At 44.2% G+C, this 18165-nt stretch overlaps 1 protein-coding gene across 1 annotated transcript in view; it reads right to left on the reverse strand.

The window, feature by feature from the left end:
• Positions 1–2750: 2750 nt before the first annotated feature.
• COL3A1 (collagen type III alpha 1 chain) overlaps positions 2751–18165 on the reverse strand; it is a 49163-nt gene continuing 33748 nt past the window's right edge. Inside the window, exons 23-51 of the mRNA XM_063399919.1 lie at positions 17517–17570; positions 17065–17163; positions 16861–16914; positions 16694–16747; positions 16131–16184; positions 15698–15751; positions 15445–15489; positions 15257–15355; positions 15062–15169; positions 14481–14534; positions 13486–13539; positions 13331–13384; positions 12679–12732; positions 12358–12465; positions 12143–12196; positions 11643–11696; positions 10854–11015; positions 10621–10728; positions 9687–9794; positions 9258–9311; positions 8954–9061; positions 8282–8335; positions 8072–8179; positions 6867–6920; positions 6529–6636; positions 5625–5907; positions 4949–5136; positions 4546–4788; positions 2751–3919 (exon numbers count right to left, since the gene is read on the reverse strand). Coding sequence (XP_063255989.1) covers positions 3773–3919; positions 4546–4788; positions 4949–5136; positions 5625–5907; positions 6529–6636; positions 6867–6920; positions 8072–8179; positions 8282–8335; positions 8954–9061; positions 9258–9311; positions 9687–9794; positions 10621–10728; positions 10854–11015; positions 11643–11696; positions 12143–12196; positions 12358–12465; positions 12679–12732; positions 13331–13384; positions 13486–13539; positions 14481–14534; positions 15062–15169; positions 15257–15355; positions 15445–15489; positions 15698–15751; positions 16131–16184; positions 16694–16747; positions 16861–16914; positions 17065–17163; positions 17517–17570 — 2778 coding nt within the window. The 3' untranslated portion in view covers positions 2751–3772. The remainder of the gene's footprint in view (positions 3920–4545; positions 4789–4948; positions 5137–5624; positions 5908–6528; positions 6637–6866; positions 6921–8071; positions 8180–8281; positions 8336–8953; positions 9062–9257; positions 9312–9686; positions 9795–10620; positions 10729–10853; positions 11016–11642; positions 11697–12142; positions 12197–12357; positions 12466–12678; positions 12733–13330; positions 13385–13485; positions 13540–14480; positions 14535–15061; positions 15170–15256; positions 15356–15444; positions 15490–15697; positions 15752–16130; positions 16185–16693; positions 16748–16860; positions 16915–17064; positions 17164–17516; positions 17571–18165) is intronic.

Below are 18165 nucleotides of genomic sequence, written 5' to 3' on the forward strand. Positions count from 1 at the left end.
GGAAATCACTGAATATATGCACTGCCTTGGCATAACCTCTTCCACGTAACCTCAGTGTGCCACACTCCACTCTGTCTCAGCACACATTTGCTAATTTGCAATATAGGTCACGCTTAGAGCTTTGCAGAAGACACCAGTGACCTATAACTGCTTCCTCAATGAGATCATTCTCTGCAAGATCTAGCACTCTATTCCTTTTCCTGTTTCTAATTCCAAGCTATCCTTTCTGAAACACAGCAAACATTCATGGGACAAATTCACATGACTCTGAACACAGCCTTAATACTAAATAAATTACAGCATGTCATATAAACCTTTATCTGCAGAAGATCATATTATTTATCCTCAACGATGAACAAAATAAACTTCTGTTCTTTAATCTCCACAGCGTATCATGAAAACTCCCATTAATCCATTGCTTTGATCTACACCCTTCTTTCTTTAGACTAAAACTCTGTTTTAGTCTAAAGAAAAGGTGTCTGTTGTTTCTCTTGGAAGATAGTATTATCACCCCCTCCAGTCATAAATTTTGAGGCACTATCAAATCGAATGCAATCTGCTCATCTTTGAGAAAACTGTTTGCAAGTGTGCCAGAACATGTCTGAACATCACTAAGATACCAAAAGCATCTCTAACCCACCACAAGTTAGAGGAACGGCACGTTTCTGGTCAGCAGCTTGGGGATAACCAAAACCATGGTAAACAAGGAGCTAAGAAACAGACTAATGACCTGCCTTGTTCCAGGTAAGCTTGCTGTTTCAGCTTACCCCTGCAGAGCTGCTGCCATCTGCACTCATTTCTCCTCCAGCAATACTTTAGCCCAACTCAGTCCGCACGTCCTGTGAACAAAGTGGAGCTGTTCAACAGGAGCTGCTCCTCCGAACAAAGTGGAGCTGTTCAACAGGAGATGTTCCTCTGAACAAAGCGGAGCTGTTTAACAAGAGCTGTTCCTCTGAACAAAGCGGAGCTGTTTAACAGGAGATGTTCCTCTGAACAAAGTGGAGCTGTTTAACAAGAGCTGTTCCTTCGAACAAAGAGGAGTCGCTTAAACAAAAGTTGTTCATGTCAAGACACTGCGAACCTCCCCCACACACTCCTCAAGGGCTGCGCCCCTCCCACAGCGGCGGCCCAGGGGGAGAGGCACGGGCGGAACCGGCACCGACCGGGGCAATCAGCTCCAGCCCGGGGGAAGCGGCCCCGGCCCCGGGGCAATCAGCTCCAGCCCGGGGGCAATCAGCTCCAGCCCGGGGGAAGCGGCCCCGGCCCCGGCCCCGGCCCCGGCCCGGCTGCGGCTGAGGCGGGCGGGGCGCGCAGGGCTCGCTGCTCCGCGCTCGCTGCAGGGCGTGGCTGGAACTCGCCCACGTTTTAATGAAATGTGCCGAGTGTGTGAGTCTGCTTCACAGTAAACGCAGTGTGTGAGAGTCTGCTCCATGCAAGAGGCGGTGTCTGTGCCTGCTCCCAAGCCGCCTCCTTTGAACGCCTAACCACACTGCGCGGCCCCGCCCCGTCCCCCTCACACAGGTACGCACGGTGCCCTCGCTCCGTCCCGGCTACGCAAAGTGCGCAGCCGCTCTGAAGCGCTCGTAGCACACAGGGAAAGCGCGCAGCGCCGCTCCATCGCCTTTTTAGCAAATAAGCAAAGTGTGCAGCCGTACTCTGTTTCTTTCGTAGCAAACAGCGGAATTGCGTGGCGCCACTCTCTCTCTTCTATAGGAAATAAGCAAACCTTACTCTATTTCTTCCGTACCAGCTAAGCGAAGCGCGTAGCGCCGCTCTCTCTCTTACAGCACATACGCAAAGTGCGTAGCGCCGCTCTCTCTCTTACAGCACATACGCAAAGTGCGTAGCGCCGCTTTCTCTCTCTTACAGCACATACGCAAAGTGCGTAGCGCCGCTCTCCTATCGCCCATACGCAAAGTGCGTAGCGCCGCTCTCTCTCCTATCGCCCATACGCAAAGTGCGTAGCGCCGCTCTCTCTCCTATAGCACATACGCAAAGTGCGTAGCGCCGCTCTCTCTCTCTCTCTCTCTCTCTCTCTCTCTCTGTCTCTCTCTGTCTCTCTCTCTCTGTCTCTCTCTCTCTTACAGCACATACGCAAAGTGCGTAGCGCCGCTCTCTCTGTCTTACAGCACATACGCAAAGTGCGTAGCGCAGCGCTCTCTTACAGCACATACGCAAAGTGCGTAGCGCCGCTCTCTCTCTTACAGCACATACGCAAAGTGCGTAGCGCAGCGCTCTCTCTTACAGCACATACGCAAAGTGCGTAGCGCCGCTCTCTCTCTCTCTTACAGCACATACGCAAAGTGCGTAGCGCCGCGCTCTCTTTCCTGCCCGCTACGCAAAGGGCGCAGCGCCCGCCCCCGTATCCCGCGCGCTCTCCTGCGGGCGCCTTCCTCTGGAATATTCGCAGCGGGATGTGCAGAGTGGACTCTGCCGATTTCCCGAGTCCCCAGCCGCTCACATGGCAGCGGTGCGTTTGTCTGAAAGTCGTCCGGACTTTCAGGCTTTCCGTCCCGCCTGCTCAATCCTTCAGGCTCCTGCCTGGCTCGGTTCTAGAGGCTCTGTGTCCGCCCGGCTCGGTTCTGCTGGGCTCCCCCTTCCTACACAGCTGTGGCCCATTAGGGGTGAGGCTCGGCCGCAGCCCCGTTCCCAGTCAGCACACCCTGTGTACCTCCAGTACCAGAGTCCTGACACGCCTCGTTCATTTGCTTGAACGAAGGTGCAAACAGTAAAATCAAAAAAGAAGTCGGTTTTATGAAACAAGAAATTTTATTAAGATATTTTATTATGTGTCTCTGTAAGGAATAGACCAACGACCATATAAAAGCTTACAAAGATGGTTAACCTTCAACACTATAAATGTGTTAATGTGACAGAAGAAATTCACGATTTTGCATCTTTATTGACTTTTACAGAGCGAAGGGAGAAAATTCTCAACTATGACATGCCAATGACGATCTTTGACAGGAGACATTTACAATTGCTTTAAATCCTTTACCTTTTTGGTGTTTTGAGCAAGTCAATAACCCTGACTTGCAGAGTTAGGAGTGAAAAATACATTAGCACCATCATATTAGTCTTTTACACTTCCCTAATTTTAGTGGTCTTGACCAGCAATGACAGGAAAGTAGAGAAGCACCTTTGACAACAGAATACAATCCAACAATAAAATCATGGTGACTAGTGACATTAAGGTATTAAACTCTTAAAATAAACTGTACCTTTCACAGCTAATCAGTACAGAAATGGACAATTTCGTACCAAATGAATCCCCGGAATTGACCACTGGGTCCAATGCACTTTGATTGTTTTGAGTGATTTTTGGTTTGACTCATCAGACACATCCCAGTTTCTGTCCATGTTGAGGTAGTTGAAACAGGGAGGTCGTTCTAGCTTTATGGACTGCATCTTGGAAAGAAGGGTAAACTTTGGTACTGGGAGCAATCAGTGCTTTGTAAATTTGCTAACATTCAACTAATAGAACACAGTGTTGTTTTATTAAGTGTTGAAGTTTTATTATAGCACCACGGAGACATGTTTCGAAGATGGAATTTGGTAAAAAAAAAAAATAGAGCAACAAAAAAGCATTTTTACTGTACTTTGTGTAATAGCAAAAAAAAAATAACCCTTGATATCAAATTGATATTTCCCCCAGAAATTTTGTTAATAAATAACTGGGATACAGATGGGCATCTGTACTAGCTGAAACAAAGGAGCACAGTTGGAGTGTGAATCTGTTTGCTGGGGTTTCAGAGAAAGCAGGATCTTTGATTTATAAGAAGCAGACTGGGCCAATGTCCACGCCAAATTCCTGATCAGGACCACCAATATCTAATGGTGCAATGTCAACCACCGGCAACCTCATTGTCTTGCGCGTCCTGTATTCGAAAACTGTTCTACCCCACTCACCAGTGTGTTTCTGTGAAGTTAAACAGAGAAGAAATGTTAGAGACATGATGATCAGATTTCAGATTTCCTCTTGCTGTAATAACAAACCCTCTCAGCCTGCTGAAAACTGGTTGCTGTCTCTGTGGAAATGACCCCAGGAGGGAGAACGTGTGGACAGCGTTAGTGTTGTCCATTTGCTACGGAGAAGGCTGCAGGTGCTGTCAGAGCAGCACGCTCGGGGATGTTCCTGCTCCGCTCCAGTACTTTCCACTGCACTAAGGGGCAGCAGAGGCAATGCTGGATCTGCAAAATGACTGTGTTTGCCCCTTCCCATAACCATAGCCCATGGCTTCAACCAGATGGCCCTGGTTTGGTGTGACTAGTTTCAGAGCTGACAGGGGATGGATCAAAACTTGGTGACTGTGACTTCCCTGACACTGACACTATAGCAAGGAGATACCTGTAAAGCATAGATTTAAATGGAAGTGCACTTCACTTCCTACAGCTGCTACAGGAATGGCACTTCTGGTACAGGATCTAGATTCCCCCTACTAGCTGTAGCCGTGTCCTTTCCTTACCCAGGCTATGCAAAGCTCTCTTCCTTTATTATGGGTCTAGTCCTCTAGAGGGAATTCCTCTAAATTCCTGTTTACTTACAGAGCAGCCATCTTCCAGAACAGCGTATGTGAATTTGCTGTTTCCTTCAGCCTTGATCTCACTTTCTGTAGAGCTCATCAGTTTCAGAGCTTTTTTAACGTTCCCACTGTCGTGGTCCATGTAGGCAATGCTGTTCTTGCAGTGGTAGGTGATGTTCTGGGAGGCACGGCTGGAGAGGATGCGCAGGAAGGCCAGCTGGACTTCGGAGACATCCTCTGGGAGCTCCGGATCTCCATAGCTAAACTGCAGAGTACCAGCAAAGGCAAGAGTGTTTGTTCAATCATGTCTAGGGATCATCATGATTTTTTTCATATGCTAATTGTCTCATTCAGTTTAATTTCAGAATTATTTTTTAGTATATTGTGATGCACAGCCTGAGCTGTTAACTGTGCTCATCTCTCACCTGGAAGCCTCCATTCATAGACTCTCCAAACCAAACGTGTTTCTTTCCACTGTTTGCACTGGTCCACCAGTTTTTCCTTGGCACAGTCCTGGGGTTAGCGTTGAGGCAGGTCTCACCAGTTTCCATATTGCAGTAGACTTTAATAGCATCCATCTTGCAGCCTTGGTTAGGATCAACCCAGTACTCTCCTAGAGACAAGGAAAAATATTAAGGGGCTTAGTGTATTTGGAGAAGAATCTGACTGCGTGATGGTAAACCTTATTTCTATGCCAGATTTCTGAGCCAAATCAGGAAATTTATTAATTTTGACAGAAGAGATGCCACAGAAAAGAAGATGACATAAAAAGATACTGAGTTCATGTGAATTCTGTAAGGGGACTGAAATTTGCAATAAATTTAAAACTTGTAATTTTTTTTTCTCCTAAAATTGTTTAAACATATGTTCACTTCTAAGCACAACAAGTGTAGTTGAAGTCAAATATATATTCTGTGTAAATGCATGGTTAATTAATGTTTAAAATTGTTATGTTTATCATCTTTTTCATGACATTTGTTTGAAAAAAAGTCAAATTTTTATGGCAGATATTTGCATTTAAATACTCAAGTTAGAAAAATCGAAACCCCAAAACAATCCCCAAGATCTGCTACCACTGGTGAAAGTAAGATCTAAACATACCACTCTTGAGCTCGGGATGGCAGAACTTGAGGTCTCGGCAGTTACGAGCTGGGTTCTTCCGGGACCCGTCAGGACTAATGATGTTTTCAATCTGGTTGTTAATGGATTTCATTGAAGAGATGATGTCACCCAGATTGATATCGTTTTCCTTGGGCTCATCTCGGTATTCATACCCGTAGGAAACTGGACCTTTCTCACCAGCACCCAGGGCAGCCACACCACCACCACAACACGGACCAGGAGGACCAGCAGGACCAGGAAGACCAGGCTGCCCTGGTGGACCCTAATAAATAGCAAACAGGTTAAAACTAACAGTCTGTGTGGGCCCTAGTCTTATAAAATGAGAATTCCTACACAGATATTTAGTTTACTTATTCATTAATTATACAGATGTATAAACATCTGTTAGATTTCCAGGCCTTTATTTTCTTAGGATTTTATTTTTTCCCCTCATTTTGTCCAGTTTGACTGTCTTTATGTCTGGGCTTTGAGAAGGAAGCCTTTGCACTAAAACTCAGAGGATGAGCATTTCTTGGCTGTAGGAGGTGACGGTGATGGTGACACCTTTGCAGCTCTGGCCTCTCTGGAGCAGTGGAGGATCCCCATTCCATGGCTCCCCAGGCCCAAAGGGAGCCTGGGCTCCGCAGGGAGAGGAGATCCCGTTGTAGGCAGGAAAGTCCATGATCAGCCAAGACCAATACAGCACCCAGTGCATCAACAGTTACACTGAACTGCAGGTGAGCTGCGTGGGTTTGGGTTTAGCCTTGGTAGCCAGATACCTCCTGCCACAAACCTTGTCCACGAAATAGAGAGTTTCCAAGGGGGATACATAAAGAGCTGAGCATCCTATGTTTTATGAATATTCCCAAAGATCTGCTTGTGTGAGTTGGCACCATTTACTTACTGCAGGGCCGCTTTCACCTCTGGTGCCCCGGGGGCCGGGAGGACCAATTGGACCTGGGTAGCCACTGGTGCCATCTTTTCCAGGTGGCCCAGCTGGTCCTGGGGGACCCTAAAACAATGAACAACACAAACAGTATGGTCAAAATAGTTTATCAGATAATTCAGAAATACTTAGTGAGATATTTCAAATATTTCTGCCTGTTTTATCAGGCGTTTTTCCTTGCTTCAGCTGCTGTCTGTTAAGATGGCAAATTAAAAATTATATCTGTATCGATGTATATATCAGCTAGACAGCCCGAATTTTCCTTGCAGTTAGGCTGAGTATGGAGTTTTTCTCACCCTTGCACCTGAAGCTCCTGGACCTCCAATTGCACCTTGTGGACCCAGGGGACCCTGCGAAAAAAGGAAAAGTCAGTCAAACACCTCCTGGTAATATCGTGCAACTAGTTGGATGTGCCTTAGATAAAGACACTGAAAACATCTTCAAGAATATACAAAACACATCCTTATAAAAAGGCTATGTCAGATATGAGAGAATGGTGGCCATTCTTTAATCAGAAAAAGAAATATTGAAGGTTGTCTAATATGTTTTCATATAGAGATGTGATATCCAAAATGCAAGAAAGCCAACTGACACCAATGAGCTTTGGATGAACTCTTATATTCATAAGAAAATGTAGCTACAGCCAAAATGCTGCAGTTTTAATAATATTACCACTAATGCTATTTAAATAATTTGAAAAACATTCAAGATTTCAAATGCATTTACAAATTTGCTCTGTGTGTGCACTGCAAAGAACTAAGCCATTTGTTTAAAAATTATTGATCATCAAATAAGAATTTATCAAATTTTTTTCTCATGTTATGTGTTAGACTCCAGGTTCTATTGTGTTATTGAATAGGCTGGTATTGGTGCCATCTTTGGTATGTTAATTGAGTGAGCTTTGGTTTCTTGATTCTCACTTGTATCATGAGGGGAATTTGTAGGTTTTTTCCAGAACACATCCCTTCTTAAACCTTTACTGGTCATAAATATCTATGGCACACCTATCTATTCCTGCCCTTCAATTCTCTTAGCTATGTTCGAATGGTAATGCACATTTACAATTCAGTAGTTTGCAATTTCCTGCCCATTTTGCCCCAGTATTACTTTCTATAAAAGATACATGGCAGAAGAGAGGTATTTGGACTCTGAGTAGCTTTAGTTGTCTGTCTAGGATAGATTTCTAATAGATATAGACATTTCAACCCCTACTTCTCTCTTTCCTAATTAAATCAGGAATAGCCTGTTTATATTATAAATGAATATATAAGAAGTTTTTATTGAAAGGGTTATAGTAAACCCATCTTTACTTCCCAACAGCTTTTTCCAGTTCTTTAATTATGCTTATGGCAGGTTAATTCAGGGAATCTGGATTTTGAAACATCTGTCAATCAAATTTACATAGATTCCCATCAAATTAGCTAAGGTTAATTAGGTACCTGGGGCCTAAAGACAGAAACCAAGATCAGCTGTAGTTCCCCATCCAGTGCAAAATACTCACAGGAGGGCCAGGGAGACCGGGGGTGCCAGGAAACCCTCTGTGACCCTTTATGCCATTGCTGCCTCGTTCACCAGGTTCACCTTTATCACCACGAGGACCTTGAGGACCCTGTAGGAGTAGATTTGCAATAAGAGGAGGACAGGAGATAAGAGCCTTGCCCATATAACAGGAAACAGTGAATGGATCACAAATACTTTAGATGTGACTTACAGCAGGACCACGAGCACCAGCAGGACCAGTAGAGCCAGGAGGGCCAGGTGGACCCTGTGACAAGGTAAGAATGAAGAGGTGTGGATCACTTGGAACTGCCCAGCCCATCTCTTTATTTCCACATAAGCTGTATGTTCACAGCCAGCAGGTGCTGGAAAACAAGGGGAGGCTCCACACACACTGGAGTCAGCAAGGATCCTGGCCAGGCCAGTTCTGTACCAATGTCAGCTCTTCTCAGCTGCCTGCAGGCACTGCAGCCCTTTTTCCCTCTCTCAGTGAGGTGCTCGGGGCTTGCTCTGGTGGTGTCAGCACTCCTGAGAAATTACTTGAGAGCTTCCAAAGTTACTCCCTTAGTTTAAATAAATAACACATTGCTTGTGCTGCATGAGCACCAGATGGGATGGAAATTAGGACAGGGCCTGGTGGGATGATGCGCTTTTTGGCATCCTATGGAGTACGTGAACTTCAAGCTTAATTTCTGTAAGCTGTGACAACATAAACTCTGAGATGTCTTTCCTCTGGATATTCTTATAGAACAGGTCTTTGATGTCAAGAAACTCTGACAGTAACAAATGTATGACTCTTCAAAACTTCCTCTCTATTCCTGCCTGAAATGGACTTTGCGTAGGAAGGGTACGTAAGTAAGCAGTAACCTGTTTACTTTGGTCTTACCTGGAATCCTCTTTCACCAGCTTTTCCAGGTGCACCTGCATTGCCTGCAGGTCCAGGGTGGCCAGGGGGTCCTGGAGGGCCAGGAGAGCCACTTTCACCACGGTCACCCTGCAGATAGTAAGGGCTAATGAATATCATGTTTTCTAGAACTCAACACAAGGAGTTGAGCAGTGGTGACCAGTGGAGCACAGGAGGTTCAAGGAACAAATTACATAGCACATCCATGACATACATTGTGGCGGACATTGCCCTGTAGGTCATGTCTCATTTATTGGGCAGTCTAAGGATATTGGTGAATTCTTACTTTGCCTCCTGGGGACCCATCACGTCCAGGCAAGCCATCGGAGCCAGGGTTACCCTGCAAAACAAGAGTGGCACAGTTCGTTCATAAACTGCATGACCAGCAGACAGCTTGTTCCCCAGTAAGCTGGAACAATGTTCCTCAAAGAAAGAGTTTCCAAGAACGAGGAGTTCCTGGCTCCTAAAAGACCAGTAAGATCTGTGTTATTTTGTAGGCAGGGCAGTCTCCTGTTCCAAGCAAGACAGATGATGTCCCCGTGCAGTTAAGGGGATGGCAGGGACAGGAGGATTCCACACTTACAGGAGGGCAGAATCTGCCCAGGCCCCTGGCCATCAGACTCTTGAGGGAGGCCTTGTGAGCCCTAAAGCATATTTGCTCCCAGAGCCTCCCGTTTGTCTCTCCCAAGCTAGCAGGGAAGTCCCGTGCACTCACATCTCTGCCAGGCTCTCCAGGTAAGCCTCTCTGTCCGATTGGACCTTGGGGACCAGGAGCGCCGCGTTCTCCCGGGATGCCGTTGGTGCCTGGTTTACCATCTTCACCCTGAACAAAAAGGGAAAGGATTCCATTGCAGATAATGTTCTCAGGAGGTACCAGTGTATCTTGCATGTTATTAACTGTGCAGGGATTTTGAAGGAAACCTAACAAAGTGATGGGCCAATGTGGGTTTGCTGGTTGTGAATACACAAAACAAGAGAGAAAAACTTGGCCAAACTGGTTTCTTTTTATTGCTGCTAATGCAAGGCCATCGAATATTCCTCATTAACTGACAACTAAGAAATAATAAACAGGTATGTCTCTTCTTATGTGCCCAAAAAACAGTGGCCAAAGCAGTTAAACAAAAAAATGCTGGTCTATGACTGTATTAGTGATAAAACACAAACCAAGTCTCACCCCATCTTTTCTGAAGGGGAGGTGAGGGTATTTTTCTGCTTGGGTCATAATATTTAAGCAAGAAACTTAAAAATATTGAGAATTAAGCAAGGGTAAGCAACTAGTGGTAGGTGAGACTATGACTTGGCTCTTGTACCTGGGAGAGGTTACAGCCTCATGACCCTCCCAAAGTGTGTGAAGTGGGTAACATACTCCTAGATATATAATGCATATAATATAATCTGAAAGATTATATTATAACCTTGCATCCCGCAGCAGCTGGATACCAGACATTTTAAAGCCTGATCTTATGCATGCAAGCACAAATAATTGTAAATTCTCCCATCTCTGGACTAAAAAGCATTAAACCCCTGAACACATTCATTCCTTTGTGTGTCTCAGCTGTTCTCAGCACTTTCTGCATCTCTAGGCTGTGTTTAGCTGCTGGGTTGGGGCTGTGTGGGGGTTGAGCTGCAGGTGCAGTGGAGGCTCTCACCTTGGCCCCTGCCATCCCGGGCGGGCCGCTGGGGCCCCGCAGGCCTGGCAGACCCGTGTTCCCCCGGCCGCCAACGATGCCCTGGGGTCCTGGCTCTCCTGGTGCCCCCTGTTCCAGGAAAGGTTACTTCAGTCAGTGGGAGCATCTTCAGCATTCTATAGGCGACTGCGTGCTCCGGACAGACGTAATCCCTGTCTCCTGGTGGAGCACTCCCTGGCTGAAGAGACACTTACCCTTTCTCCTCGTGCTCCTGGGGGCCCTTTTTCTCCCGGTGCGCCGGGCTCACCTCTGATTCCAGCGGGTCCTGGACCTCCAGGAGCACCAGAGCTACCGGGGGGTCCGGGAGGCCCGTCCTTGCCTGCCGGCCCTGCGTTACCAGGGGGGCCTGGACTGCCCTGGAAAGAGTGTTGAGAAGGAAGGTGTGAGCTGCAGACATGTACTGGCACTGGTCTTGTGAAAGCGAGCCAGACCTGAGTCATGGCCTGAAGGCAGGTTTAGGGTCCAGCCCTGTGCACCCAAATCTGATCTGGTGTTGTAAGAGAATCCTTTCATGTATCACTTTCACAGCTGGTATTTTCTACCCCTGCTGTCTGGACATACACCTGCACATTCTGAATGCCCAGTGCCTGTAATGCTTCCAACACAGGGTACACATTCCTTGCTCATGGCTCTACCACAGAAATTGGAAACAGGAGCAGGCCCTTCTGCTTTCTTGAATCACTCCTGCCACATGCCTTTAATATGGTGTCTTGGACATGTGGAGAATGGAGTGTCTTTCATTACAATCTTAGCTGAGCCAATGAATGGAAACAATTGCATTGGCTTTAATGGTACCTTAATTAAAATCCTACTTTCTATTCCATACCATAAGGAGGGTAAACTTATTTTTGCAGGTTTTTTTCCTGAAGTACAACCATCATATTTAGAATGCTTTTGTATAATGTATTTTAATATATTAATATATGTCTAAATGTAAGACTTACAAAGTAAGACTAAAAGAAAAAGGGGATAAACCAACTTACATTGTTACCAGGCGGACCAGGTAGACCACGAGCACCAGGGAAACCAGCAGCACCCTAAAGGAGATCAATACTTTTAGTTGTCATTTTCTGGAGACTGGAAGAACAGGAACAAATTGATTTTTACACACCTGCTGAGTTTAAATGACAGTCATGTTTTGTTTTAAACTTGAATTAAATGTCCTGAAACAGAACATAAGTCATCTCTTTTTTTTTTTTTTTTTTTCAAAGATGGCAAAGATGGCAAGTAAATATAGTAACTGTTGAGATAAGCCATCGTAGAGCTTTGGGTCATTGTGTCAAAAGTTATTTTGGCACCTTATTTATATTAAAATACATATAAACCAGATCACTAAAGACCTCAACTTTAATTACTCCTTCTAGAACACTTTAATTATTCTTGAACTGCCAATACTAAAGTCATTGAAGTTCTTATTTTTCATTTACATCACATTTATTGTAATAGAGGCATCTAGCAATGACTAAATTGAAGAGATACTCACAGGCCCGCCAGGAGATCCACGGTCTCCTTTTATTCCTTGGGGACCAGGTGGACCCTACATGGAAGGAAGTAAATGAAGCAAATTATTTGACAGAGATTAAAATTACAGGAGGTGTGAATAAGTTTCAGGCAGTCCATCTCCTTGCCCTTGGGCCCTGAGGCTGAGGAGGGGCTGAAGAAAGTTCTCTGCAGCAACAAGGAACAGCAAACACTTACTGGGGCACCAGGGCCGCCCTGTGGACCTGCTGCTCCGGGGGGTCCGGCCTCTCCTCTTAGACCAGGGGGGCCTCTTTCTCCTTTCCCACCAGGCTCCCCATTCTGGCCCTGTAGAAAAATTATATTGTTATATTACCACTCAGAAAAGCAGATGATACTGTGACAAGAAGCACTATCCAGGTACTCTTCTGAAGGGAATTTAAATATTAAATGAAGTGTGAATGCAGTCGAACTCTACTGTCCCACCAATGCAGGAGGGGAAGGACAAAGCCATGTTGCCCTGTGTGTGCCTAGCACAGGAAGAGTACTGTAGACACTTACTGGGGCTCCAGGGAAGCCAGCAGGACCAGGAAGACCTTGTTCTCCTCGTTCACCCTGTGGAAAACCACATGTCAGCAATGGAAGGTGCTAGAAAGATAAACTTCACTTTAAAGGTTAGAGAAGGCTGCTATTAAAGCTGCTGAACTTTCTGTGTCTTACCAGCCTTTGGAGGAAAAACCCCAAACAACTGATCCAAAACAACTGTTGGTCCAAAGTGCTAAACACAACTGTTCAGGCATTATCTGATAATTATCTAAAATGTGATAAACATAACTCAGCTACACCTATATAAACCCTGAGCACAATCCGTGGTGTTCAACTGAGATGCCAAAGTGGTAAATAGAAAGAAAATAAATACAAGAAAGAGTATTTTTAAAATTTTACTTTAAATCAAGACAGACATGACTGTTGCTCACACTCTTGCCTTGCCCTGCCACCACAGCCCTCTGACCCCTTTGCAGTGTTAAAAGCCCTGATTTTCTGAAGCCTTTAGCACTTATAAATCCTGAGAGCCAACAGCAGCTGAATGTGCCTGGTTTATTTACAGCCCAAGCCACATGAATTGCTGATAGGTTTGGTGCAGCACTGAAGTCTGCAGCAGGCAAGGGGAGCCATGGTGAAGTTCCACAGGAAGAAAGGTTGTGTCACTTACAGGACCTCCACGGGAACCCATCGGGCCAGGGGCGCCTGCTGGGCCAGTCTCTCCCTGCAAGGAACAAGGGTGGTCACGGGGTGTTTGTGCTCCTCCCCTGGAACAGCCACCCTGGGGCTCTTCACAGTCCAAACCCTGTTATGAGGATGCTTTACCTTATCTCCAGGGGGGCCGGCAGGACCAGGAGGACCAATGGGACCTACATTGCCCTAAACAATTGGAAAATTAGAAAATTATGTATTTTGTATCAAAGTATGACAGTGTTAACTCCTCTGTTTTGACTTATAGTGTTTATGTTCTGGTGTAAACAGATTGCCAAAGATACTTAGATGAAGCAAGTGTGCAGTGCCAAAGTACATTTGCACACCATGTTTGGAGTGATGCTCTGAAATCACACCATTGTGCAGTGTGAGAGATCTCCAGCTGAGAGATTCTTTCTTTTCCCCACCATCCAAACATAATCCAAAACCACCTGAAATTAATAGGTCTTTTTCAATGGTATAAAATAAAAGTGACCTGTTGTCCTAATTTTCAGATAGATAGTCGATTATTCAGCACATATTTAGCATCTCCTGACTAGCTCCCTGATTTCTTTCTTAAAAATTTAATGTGTACCTTATGGTCTGAAATAAATTTTTTATATTTCCTCCAACTCAACCAACCTGCATTTGTATATTTGTCATCCCTCATTACTTTCATGTATATACTGCCTGCAGGTAGTGATTTGATAGAGGTATATATTTCAACTGTCTATTTTATGTGTATTGCTATATAGATGTATAAATATATCATTTTTGCTAACCTGTAGGAGTATTCTGTATGAGAATATTTATTATCGATGTCTTTTTGTGATTCATTATAACATCAGGTAGATTTTCTCTTTCATATTTCTTCCCCTAAAACATTGTCCTAGTCAACTACAATCATTCTCAAAAAAATTCCATTACATTTACCCAAGGAGTGGTAATCACAAAAACTACTATTATGGCTAATTTAGTTTACAGACCCAGATTTGCACTGCTGGAATGAAACACAATGAGATTACAACTTTAGCTGTCCTAGATAACATTATTCCCTGTGAGGTTACTCATGTTCCAAGAGCTGGCTGTGTAAGGCTGACAGATAATTTGTTGGATATTTAAATACTCACTCTCTCTCCTCTTGCACCAGGAAGGCCATCAGCACCCTTACCACCAGGTTCTCCCTAGGAAGGTTCAAGACATACAAACCATGAGCATAAAGGAAGCATGAGATGAGCCTAAATGGGGGGAAGGATGTCATACTGAGGGTCTCACAATAGCCAAATTTCCTTAATGAAACTGGGGATGATATTCTGCCCATTATTCAGCATCAGATACTACATTTTTGATGAGGAAAAAAACATCCACATTGATTCAGAAGGAAGTCCAGGCCAAGTTGTCTTCCTATGGTATGAACAATTCTCATCATTAATTAGATTAATTAGAAAAGTTTTGATGTACCCGGGCCCCAAGAGCTCCAGTGCAGCAAAATACCTATCATGTATCAAACTGAGGGAAAACCCCCATACTTTTCAACATCTAGGACCCACATCCCATTGCTAAATCAAGAGTGCTGCTACACAACGTGCACCTCTGAAATGAGGCCAAAGTGAAGACAGACTTTGTCCATCACAAAAGTGATGGACAAACCCAGCACCTTGTGGGACGCCAATATCAAATTAGCATAAAATTAAAAGTGTGTGTGAGTTACCCTCTCCCCTTTTGGTCCAGGGCTTCCAGAAGCTCCTCTTTCTCCTGGCATCCCCTGTAAGCCAGGCAGTCCTGTGCCTCCAGGGGGACCAGGTGGGCCAGGAGGACCCTAAGGAGTAACAAAAAATAATTAGAAAAAACAAAATTAACCCAAATGGTAGCAGAATAGCAAAAAAGGAAGAAATTCTGTGGGTACCTTGGCACCTTCTGTGCCAGCAGGACCTGGTCCACCTCTTGTTCCAGGAGGTCCTGGAGGACCTTGTGCACCACGTTCTCCTGGGATACCATTTTCACCCTGTGATAAAAAAATGTGTTATTGTTTGTTTTCAGGCTCATATTTTGTTAATTCATTTATGTCATTACAAAATATGTTTTATTATTTACCTTAGGGCCTGGGAATCCAGGTCCTCCAATATCACCTTTTGGCCCCTGGTTATGAGAAAATAAGTGTAAGTTATCCATGAACTTTACTTAGTACATCTGAATTGTGGTTGGCATCCTGTTTCCCCCCTATTATTCCCCAAATCAGACTTTGCTGCTCTGAGGAGAGCTGAGAGCTGTCTGAATTTGGAAATATAATTTAAGAAGAACTTCTCATAAATTTTTTGTTACTTAAAAAAAAGGAATTATTGCTTACTGGTTCTCCAGGCTTTCCATTCTCCCCAGCTGGTCCTGGTCCACCAGGCAATCCCTATATGAAGGAACAGTATTGTCCATGTTGCACAGATAAGTTATGCATTTTCCATCTTCAGATTTTTGGTTTTGACACAAAGATGTGTGGCCAACTCATTCCAGTCCTTCAGAAAGAAGGTGCCAACTCAATAGCTACAGGGTTTAGGTGACACAGTCTCAGCTAACCACCTGGTTTGCAATGATCTGTGATGCAGTAGCTTTTGTCAAGTGGTTGATCTGTTATAATTCTATTATATTCCAAATGGATGATATCTGGCACTCCAATGTAAATGTTCAGATGCCTGTTTTTCTGTTTTTTTTTTTTTTTTTTTTTTTTTTTAATTTTGTGTTTGTGTTAGTCTGTCAAAAGGAACCAGAAAACAATAAACACACAGCACCTGGAGGCCAGGTGGGCCTGCTGGTCCTGGTTCTCCTCTCTCCCCAGAAGCACCCTAAAATCAAACAAATGAAGAAGAAAATCCGTGAACTTGCCTGAGAACACTTCAGCACACAAACACCTCCACACCACCTCTAATCTGTGCCTCCTTATCGTGACTTCATGACAACATTGCACAAGCTCAAAAACTGATGTGTGGTGGTGTTGTGGTATTTGCTCTTTTCACTCCAACTCTTAGATGTGATTCAGCAGACACATTTTAACTTGATAGCAGCTTGAAATGCCATAAACATTAAAGGGAGCAACAATACACTTCTACTTGAAAAGATCAAGAGCTCTAAATTGACTTTTCATTTCAATCAGATATACCTGACTCAAGTTTCTCCCACCAAATTTTTGAATTTTTGTTCATTAAAATAATGGCAAAGAAGAGCTCTTTTATTTGTCCTCATGAAAGGAGATTTCTATATATCATTAAAAGTATCTTCCTTCTGCTAAAATCCCAGTGTCTATCTACAGCTACCAGACCTCGATCATTGCCTCAGATGGGCCCACCACACTTACAGTAGGTCCTGGAGGACCTGGAAGGCCAACGTCACCATTCTTCCCAGCAAGACCCTATTCAAAGAAAAAAATCAGGCTATGGTTAGAGAGTGATACCATTTTTATAAGACTCATCAAGTTATTATTAATATTGTGTCATTATTAACCCGAATATTAGCAAAACTTACAGGTGGTCCAGGTGGTCCACCAGGGCCTCTTTCTCCATTCTTGCCTGGTGCCCCCTTACAGAAAAGAAAGATTACATTTGAAGTACTTGTTTCTGGTCAGTGGACAATCTAAAGCAGCAGTGTGAGATAACCCCACTATGGAGCAATTTAGTTTAACATTTGATTCATCAAACATCAGCACGGAAAGGGAGAAATCCCACTCACCTCATTGCCCTTAGGACCAGGGAAACCCATCACACCTGGCTGGCCACGTGGGCCTGGAGGGCCAGGTGGGCCAGAGCGTCCGGATTCACCCTGATTACCCTGGGATAAGCAAAAAAACCAGAAGATGTGGCATCTGTGAGGTGAAATAGAGCAATTCCCAGGACTCATTAAATACTAAGTGAGGGAGGAACACTGTTCAAAACTCATTATGTGTTCTGTATTGTGACTCATGCCCCATCTACTCTGAACTTTACACAGCACAAAATGACAGGGTTTGCAGGCTGCTGTTACAATGATAGAGCATAAAAAGTGCTCTGGCAGCTAAAGCAAACAGGGAGAGGGTAATTAATCTGGCTGTGATAACAACCTGTCAAGTGCATACTGTGGGTATGGGTTGGGTCGGGTTGGGTCAGCAGGAGGACTAGGATAAAATATTTGCACAATGTACATACGGGAGGGCCAGGTTTCCCATCACTTCCAGGGCTTCCTGGAATTCCGGGCAAGCCCTGCAAATTGAAGGAAAAAGAAGTGTCATACTTCAGTTTACAATGTTCATTATTAAGTTTCTATTCATAAATATAAATATATAAGAACTACATGCTTGCCATCTTCTGCTTTAATAAAGATTAAAAGCCTTCCCATTTCCCTCATTCCATGAAGAGGGAAAATTTGAGAAAGTAAAAAAATTCTGTCATTGTGGGTTTATTCTTTTTTCTGAGTTGTATACAAACAAGACACCAGACATTAATCAACAAAAAGTTTTTTTCATTATGTGTGAGGAAAACTATATTTAGATAGGAAAAAGGAATTAAACAATTCTGACAACACACCTCTGCCTGAATGCAATACAATGTGCAACACTTTTTCATTAACTTGCTCAAATTTCTAAATATTATTTTTGCTGTATTTTTAAATAGTTCATTTTCATTGTCAATAAAATCTTGTTTAGCTCCCAGAGGCCTGCAGTTGGTCTTTTGAATGTCAATATATTTGTTGTTAGGAGTTGCTAATTCTTGGTACAGCTCCCAGGATGTTGTTCCATGTACATTTAGACATTGTCACATTTTGTCAGTGTTTCACCACAGGCCATCTCTGAAATCT

The sequence above is a fragment of the Prinia subflava genome, chromosome 6 (assembly GCF_021018805.1).
Source record: "Prinia subflava isolate CZ2003 ecotype Zambia chromosome 6, Cam_Psub_1.2, whole genome shotgun sequence".
NCBI classification, from domain to species: domain Eukaryota; kingdom Metazoa; phylum Chordata; class Aves; order Passeriformes; family Cisticolidae; genus Prinia; species Prinia subflava.